Here is an 8681-nt window from a genome sequence, read left to right on the forward strand (position 1 = left end):
AATGATAAAAGGTTTTGGAATACTGACCTATGAGGAAAGGCTAAAAAGAGAGTCATATTTCATCTTGAGAAAAGAAAACTGCTGAGACACTTAAAATATGGTAAAGGCTGTTACAAAGAGGGCAGTGATCAATTGTTCTCCTATGTCGGCTAAAAGTAGGACAAGAAGCAATGGGCTTAATCTGCAGCAAGGGAGATTTAGATTAGCTATTAGGAAAACCTTTCTAACTGTAAGGGTAATGAAATTCTGAAACAGGCTTCCAAGGGACGTTGTGGAATCCTCACTACTGGAGGCTTTTAAAAACAGGTAGGCCAGACACTAGTCAGGAATAGGCAACGTTTACTTGCTCCTGCCACAGCACAGAGGGCTGAACTTGATTACTTTGATTCTGTTTATTAAACTCCCAAGATTATTAATTGAGCAATATTTTACTTATTTTCATAATTAAATGTTAAAATTTTAACCTAGAATTGCACTTAGTATTCTTCCAAAACAGAATGAGGGACTAAAGAATTGTAAATATAAAATCAGTTCAGTGGGGTGAGGCTGATAACTGCCAAGGTACCATCAAGGTGGCACCATTCTCCCTTGCATATATAGTCCAAACACAGAAAAAAGGTTGTAAATAAGCTTTTCTCACTTGTAGTTCTAGTTCTATAGTTATTTTGAAGAGTTACAAGCAGTTTAAGAAGAGTTTTAGGAAGCAACCAGAAAATATTTAAGAGTAATTCTAGATGTAGACAAACGACAATCCCTTGAATTCATAAATGAAGTTTATTATGTAGGACACTGTTGAAGTTATCCTCCTTTCAAAGGAAAGAAGAAAAAAGGTATCTACCAGCTAATATTAGAACAATACACTAGATAAATTTCTCCAATAAGCTTGAACTACCTTTGGCCCTGATCCTGCCGAGAGCTCTGCAAAGGATCCATATCCTTGCACCTGAGTGGAGGCTCAGGGCCTTTACTAGTAGTTCAAGAAGATGGCTGTGCTGTGAACATAGTTTTAAATGAACAATGAAAAAAGTGCCAGGATACAAATGTTTACATAACATTAATAAAATATACAACTTGGAGAGCAGAGATTTGCGAAGTCATTTCCTTTGAATAAAAAGCCTGCTCAGAATCCAAAACTGTGGAAAAGAAGACATTCACTTAGTCCAGCTAACTTTGGGAATGTCATAATGTTCAGTCAGAGCGTCCAAGTGTCTGTTGAAATCCTAGGAGGAAAAAAAGTATTTTAAGATATATATTACTGACATACTTGATCTTGCTATTTCCTCCTCCATGTTTATACTTGGCAATTCCAGATCAAACCAGTAGCACAACTGGTACAGTATCCTGTCTGCCAGCACCAGATAAGAACATAAGAGCAGCCATAGTGGGTCAGACCAATGGGCCATCTAGCCCAGTATTCTGTCTTCCAACAGTGGCCAATGCCAGGTGCTTCAGAGGGAATGAACAGATGCTTCAGAGAAAGGGGCAAGAAACCCCACAATGGACAGTTATGAAATAGAATGCCCCGAAGGAAAGTTTCTACCTAATTTTCCATCAAGTGGTTGGCTTTTGACCTTGTATCATTTAAGAAGTCCTTATAGGTGGCTAATCCTTTTTTGGATCCAGGTAAAAACTCTTGATTTCAATATGGTTGTGAGCTACACAGATTACTTTTCTTTTATCAGTTGTAAATCTGTTCCCTTTCAATTTCATTCACTATTCCCCTTTTCCTGTATTTAAAGAGATTACAAAGAAATATCACATTTATCTTTCTATACCACCTATTTTATATACCTCACCAATATCCTTGTCTTCTCTCCAAAACAAGGACAGTTCTAATCCTCCATTTTTCTCTTCATATATATAAGTCTCTTATGCCTCCATTTCTGCTGCTTGGAGCAGGGGTGAGCAAACTACAGCCCGCGGGCCGCGTCCAGCCCATAAAACCTTTTAATCTGGCCCTCGAGCTCCATTGCCCCACTCTGGCGCTCCTGCTGGAGAGCGGGGTGAGGGGCTTGCCCCGCTCCGGTGCTCCCGCGTGTTCAGGACCTGTGTGACAGGCATGAGGGTGCGCGTGTTACTCTGGCTGCACAACCCAAACACACCTCACGCGCCATCAGAACCTGGAACGTGCAAGCCCACTTGGCTGCTACTTGTTCGCTTAGCTGAGTGCTTGGTGGCGGTTTTCAAAGCTGTGGGCTGTCGGGACCTATTGGGGAGGAGATTTCTGAGAGCAGGGGGCTGGTGAATCTCAATGAGTTCCAATGACTGGAAGCTGACACCCGACAAATTCAGGCTAGAGAGAAAGGGCGTAAGTTTACTTTAATTATTGTAAGACATTGTTATGACGATATATTTAGAATAGTAAGTAAGATTTTATGTTTATTTCCACTAAAATGTATCTTTATTTAATAAAGTTTATTTGAATATCTCTGAATTGTTAACTTTGTGAGCCTTCATGGCCCGCTATTCAATTTCCATACCCAGATGTGGTCCTCAAGCCAAAAAGTTTGCCCACCCCTGCTCTAGAGCCTCTTCTACACCTGCTGTGTATTTTGAGATAGGATGACAGGGTGATAAAAATTGAACAAAGTATTTCAGTTGAAGATGTGTCACCAGTTTCTATATTTCCAATCCTTCACTTTATATATACCAAACACTGACTACTTTCCCCCCTTACTTAATAATTAATTTAGAACCCAGCAATGGGTACCATATGCATTACACTTTGCATTTGTCAACACTGAATTCCATAGCCCATTGTATTGCCCGTTCACATAGTTGATTAGGTCCCCACAGCAGCCCCAGGGCAGCCTGCACCCCAAACCCATCAGCCCCACCCCAGAGCCTTCACCCCCAGCCGGAGCCCCCACACCCCAACCCTCTGCCCCAGCCCTGAGCCCTCTCCTGCATACCAAATCCCTCAGCCCCACCCCTGCCCACACCCCAGTCCTGAGCGCCCTCCCACACTCTAAATCCCTCAGCCCCACCCCGCCACACATCACCTCCATATTGGAGCACATAAAATTAATTACACACATGGATGTAAAAAATTAGAGGGAACATTGCTTACCTCAACTCTTTGTTTATGAGTTTTGGAGGCTTTCTTCAGTATTCTTTCCATTTGCTAAAATGTTAACACAGAAGCACACTGCTGTGATACTTTTATTTTTTACGTGTGAACACAACACATTGAGTCTGCATTTCACAACTTAGATTTGACCTTTGCCTTGAGGCAAGCTACAAAAATATCCTTTAGGCAAGTTTAAAGTAAAAGCAAGTTTCACGTAGGCCAAACACAGCCCAGCCATTACTCTCCCTCCCCTGCCCGACCCCCAGCACTGCTCAGAAGGAGCTGGCCCCATACCCTTTTCTCTTGCATCTTCTCATAGGCAAGCTGTGCAGGGGTCCGCTTGTCCAGAGCCCGCTTCTTCTCCTCCTCCTGCTTCTTACTGCTCACGATCTGCTCCAGGATTTTGCTTTTGTCCTTAGCCACCTTCTTCTTCTTCCTGGAGCAAAACAGACCGAGCAGCTTCAGAGGAGAGGCCAAGGCAGCCCCCCAACCACTGAACCATCCTCCCTTCCCACCAGCGGCCGGGAGCCCCACTGACCAACCCGGGAGCTCACCGCTTCCCAAGCGCCGGGGCCGCGCCGCTCCCCTTCAGCCGCAGCGGCGCGCGCTGGACACCCTCGTAATCCGCCATCCCTCGCCGGGGCCTAGGCCAGGCGCACGACCGCTTCCGGGTTACGCACCGGGGGACCCGGGTCGCGTGGGCGGGGCTTCCTGGCACGGGGCGGGGCAACAGCTTGAGGGGGGAGCGAGGTTTCCTGCCCGTGAGGCGCGCAGTGCGCAGCCCCTGCCCCCGCCGGCAATGGGGTGGGGCTGACCCCCGGGAGCCGGGCGGCGCTCGGGACCCGAGGGCCGAGCTCTTGTTGTGCTGTCAGTAGCCGCCGCCCCGTGGGAGGGACGGGGGCCTCTCCGCGGGATGACAGGAGGAGTGTAGTGTAGTGTTGTGTTGTGTTGTGCAGTGCAGTGCACGGGTAGCTTTTCCGCTGTAAGCAACGTGACCGTCACAACCGGTCCCCGGCCCCGGGGAAGGCCCCGCCCCAAACGGAACTTGCCATAGTGCATGAAGGAGGAAAAACCAACACGTCCCCGGAGTCGCCTCTGCAGTCGGGCCTCTCTGGGCCAGCTGGGCGGTGGGGCCGGCGCTCGGACTCTGCGACCGCCGCGGGCTGGCGCCGGCGCAACGCAACACAACACAACACAACAGCAGAGCGCGGGAGGGAGCGTTCAGAGCTAGGGCGCTGGTGGAGAGGATCCGTTTCTTCTGGTTTAAAGTCACTTTTGTCTCCTTACCAATGCAGGGCAGTTCCAGCATTGAAATCATTCGGCTTTGACATTGTAACATACTGGCTGCCGTGGCTTTCGTTGTCCTCATTTTGTTTGTCTGTTAGAGCCAAGCAGAAGCTAAAGTGCCGTCCTTTCATTTTGCCCTGACAGTTGGCACCTCTCACAATTTTATTGCAAGTTTCATAATATTTGGTGTTTTTCTTAAAGCCCCAGCTGCTGGAATCAGGAGGTAACAGGAACATCTCAGCTCTAATTTTTTAAAGTTTCTTGCCCCAGTGGTTGCAGAAAAGAGCTTGAAGACATGAAGCAAACGAAACAAACCATAAAGGCTCATAAATCAAAGGCAAATAAGAACCCCCCCCAAACTTCATAGGTGCTGTAACTAGGGGTGCAGGGGGTGCCTTAGCACCCCCTGACTTGCAGTGGTTTCCATTATATGCAGGGTTTACAGTTTGGTTCAATGGCTCTCAGTGTCCCCACTTGTATGGCACAGCTTCCGTGTGAGGAGAGATTAATGAGACTGGTACTTTTCAGCTTGGAAAAGAGACGGCTAAGGGGAGATATGATTGAGGTCTATAAAATCATGACTGGTGTAGAGAACATAGATAAGGCAGTGTTGTTTACTATTTCTCGTAACACAAGAACTAGAAGCAAATGAAATTAATAAACAGCAGGTTTAAAACAAATAAAAGGAAGTATTTCTTCACACAACGCACAGTCAACCTGTGGAACTCCTTGCCAGAGGATGTTGTGAAGGCCAAGACCATAACAGGGTTCAAAAAAGAACTAGATAAATTCATGGAGGATAGGTCCATCAATGGCTATTAGCCAGGATGGGCAGGAATGGTGTCCCTAGCCTCTGTTTGCCAGAAGCTGGGAATGAGCGACAAGGAACGGATCACTTGATGATTACCTGTTCTCTTCATTCCCTCTGGGCACCTGGCACTGGCCACTGTTGGAAGACAGGATACTGGGCTAGATGGACCTTGGTCTGACCCGTTCTTATGTTCACTATAAACATTGTTCCAGCGCCCCTGCCAAACAATTTTTTTTTTCAAAATCTCATTATTTTGGGGGCCTGACTCATGACTGTTGAATGCTTGAGGCTGGCAATACCTCAACTGAAAGATACTAATTATGTAAAAACAACAAGGAGTCCTTGTAGCACCTTAGAGACTAACAAATTTATTTGGGCATAAGCTTTCGTGGGCTAAAACTGATGAAATGGGTTTTAGTCCTCAAAAGGTTATGCCCAAATAGATTTGTTAGTCTCTAAGGTGCCACAAGGACTCCTCGTTGTTTTTGCTGGTACAGAGTAACACGGCTACCGCCCTGAAACTAATTATGTAGAGATACCAGTCATTTTCATTAGTGAAGTTCGAGAAACAAGAATTTGGCAATGTTTGCATAATTTTCAACAAAAACAGTGACTCTGACTGATTTGTGCACTTTACAGCAGGAAGTAATAAACTGACCATAAAAACCAAAAGCAAGGTAAAAATTGCTGTCTCCATTTAAAAATTATTCTTATAAATGCAAATCCTGCCCTTCTAATAAGGAACAAATCAATTAGAGACTAGAAATAGTTATTTGGAAATATATTCCTACAAAAGGAGTTTTCTTATCATAACTTTTCTGTCACATGTGGCCAAACATATGTCTGAAAGCCCAAGAGTAATCAGGATAATATCTGGTAAAAATAATTTTATTAATGTATTTGTTAATTTGTAAATTTGTCAGTTTAATATGTTTGTTAAAACAAGAGGCTGCTCGGCAGCTCTCCAACACGAGTTTCTACAAGCCATTACCCTATGATCCCACTGAGAGTTACCAAAAGCAACTACAGCATTTGCTCAAGAAACTTCCTGAAAAAGCACAAGATCAAATCCGCACAGACACACCCCTGGAACCCCGACCTGGGATATTCTATCTACTACCCAAGATCCATAAACCTGGAAATCCTGGGCGCCCCATCATCTCAGGCATTGGCACCCTGACAGCAGGATTGTCTGGCTATGTAGACTCCCTCCTCAGGCCCTATGCTACCAGCACTCCCAGCTACCTTCGAGACACCACTGACTTCCTGAGGAAACTTCAATCCATCGGTGATCTTCCTGATAACACCATCCTGGCCACTATGGATGTAGAAGCCCTCTACACCAATATTCCACACAAAGATGGACTACAAGCCGTCAGGAACACTATCCCCGATAATGTCACGGCTGACCTGGTGGCTGAACTTTGTGACTTTGTCCTTACCCATAACTATTTCACATTTGGGGACAATGTATACCTTCAAATCAGCGGCACTGCTATGGGTACCCGCATGGCCCCACAGTATGCCAACATTTTTATGGCTGATTTAGAACAACGCTTCCTCAGCTCTCGTCCCCTAAAGCCCCTACTCTACTTGCGCTATATTGATGACATCTTCATCATCTGGACCCATGGAAAAGAAGCCCTTGAGGAATTCCACCATGATTTCAACAATTTCCATCCCACCATCAACCTCAGCCTGGTCCAGTCCACACAAGAGATCCACTTCCTGGACACTACAGTGCTCATAGACAATGGTCACATAAACACCACCCTATACCGGAAACCTACTGATCGCTATTCCTACCTGCATGCCTCCAGCTTTCACCCTGACCACACCACACGATCCATCGTCTACAGCCAAGCTCTGCGATACAACCGCATTTGCTCCAACCCCTCAGACAGAGACAAACACCTACAAGATCTCTGTCAAGCTTTCTTACAACTACAATACCCACCTGCGGAAGTAAAGAAACAGATTGATAGAGCCAGAAGAGTTCCCAGAAGTTACCTACTACAGGACAGGCCTAACAAAGAAAATAACAGAACGCCACTAGCCGTCACCTTCAGCCCCCAACTAAAACCCCTCCAACGCATTATTAAGGATCTACAACCTATCCTAAAGGATGACCCAACACTCTCACAAATCTTGGGAGACAGGCCAGTCCTTGCCTACAGACAGCCCCGCAACCTGAAGCAAATACTCACCAACAACCACATACCACACAACAGAACCACTAACCCAGGAACTTATCCTTGCAACAAAGCCCGTTGCCAATTGTGCCCACATATCTATTCAGGGGACACCATCACAGGGCCTAATAACATCAGCCACACTATCAGAGGCTCGTTCACCTGCACATCCACCAATGTGATTTATGCCATCATGTGCCAGCAATGCCCCCCTGCCATGTACATTGGTCAAACTGGACAGTCTCTACGTAAAAGAATAAATGGACACAAATCAGATGTCAAGAATTATAACATTCATAAACCAGTCGGAGAACACTTCAATCTCTCTGGTCACGCAATCACAGACATGAAGGTCGCTATCTTAAAACAAAGAAACTTCAAATCCAGACTCCAGCGAGAAACTGCTGAATTGGAATTCATTTGCAAATTGGATACTATTAATTTAGGCTTAAATAGAGACTGGGAGTGGCTAAGTCATTATGCAAGGTAGCCTATTTCCTCTTGTTTTTTCCTACCCCCCCCCCCCAGATGTTCTGGTTTAACTTGGTTTTAAACTTGGAGAATGGTCAGTTTGGATGAGCTATTACCAGCAGGAGAGTGAGTCTGTGTGTGTATGGGGGTGGGTTTTTGGAGGGGGGTGAGGGAGTGAGAGAACCTGGATTTGTGCAGGAAATGGCCTAACTTCATTATCATGCACATTGTGTAAAGAGTTGTCACTTTGGATGGGCTATCACCAGCAGGAGAGTGAATTTGTGTGGGGGTTGGAGGGTGAGAAAACCTGGATTTGTGCTGGAAATGGCCTAACCTGATGCTCACTTTAGATAAGCTATTACCAGCAGGACAGTGGGGTGGGAGGAGGTATTGTTTCATATTCTCTGTGTATATATAAAGTCTGCTGCAGTTTCCACGGTATGCATCTGATGAAGTGAGCTGTAGCTCACGAAAGCTCATGCTCAAATAAATTGGTTAGTCTCTAAGGTGCCACAAGGACTCCTTTTCTTTTTGCAAATACAGACTAACACGGCTGTTACTCTGAAACCTGTCATTCTCTCTGAGGTACACCAATGTGTATAATAAATAATAAAGTTTATGTTAAATACCATGGAAATTTAATTTTGCATTTTCCACCCTAGCATGTATTTCATATGTATATCTGAAAATATATGCTTGTAATAACATGTTGTTGATGTACAAATTGTGTACTCTCATTATTTTTCTATGTATAACAAATGTGACTAATTATGACCGAGTAAAGAGAGAGGTAAAGGCTGTGGATGCCTTTCCTATCCTTGAAAGGTCTCTGTTGGCTAACGTGGTGCTG

General features: G+C 45.2%; 1 protein-coding gene across 1 annotated transcript; it reads right to left on the reverse strand.

Moving 5' to 3' along the window:
• Nucleotides 1-755: 755 nt before the first annotated feature.
• FAM32A (family with sequence similarity 32 member A) lies at nt 756-3777 on the reverse strand. Its single transcript, XM_077805495.1, has 4 exons — nt 3625-3777; nt 3365-3506; nt 3071-3124; nt 756-1220 (listed from the first exon to the last, which is right to left on the reverse strand). Exons 1-4 carry the CDS (start codon nt 3699-3701, stop codon nt 1152-1154), a joined length of 342 nt encoding a protein of 113 aa, XP_077661621.1. The 5' UTR covers nt 3702-3777; the 3' UTR covers nt 756-1151.
• Nucleotides 3778-8681: the final 4904 nt, after the last annotated feature.

Source organism: Eretmochelys imbricata, chromosome 25 (assembly GCF_965152235.1).
Source record: "Eretmochelys imbricata isolate rEreImb1 chromosome 25, rEreImb1.hap1, whole genome shotgun sequence".
NCBI lineage: Eukaryota > Metazoa > Chordata > Testudines > Cheloniidae > Eretmochelys > Eretmochelys imbricata.

Excerpts from the sequence above, each read along its gene's own strand:
- FAM32A (XM_077805495.1), bottom strand. The coding sequence starts at position 3,701 with ATGGCGGATTACGAGGGTGTCCAGCGCGCGCCGCTGCGGCTGAAGGGG. Across the intron at positions 3,125-3,364 it reads AGAAGATGCAAGAGAAAAGG|CAAATGGAAAGAATACTGAA; the intron begins GTATGGGGCCAG and ends TTAACATTTTAG. Across the intron at positions 1,221-3,070 it reads CTCATAAACAAAGAGTTGAG|GATTTCAACAGACACTTGGA; the intron begins GTAAGCAATGTT and ends TTTTCCTCCTAG.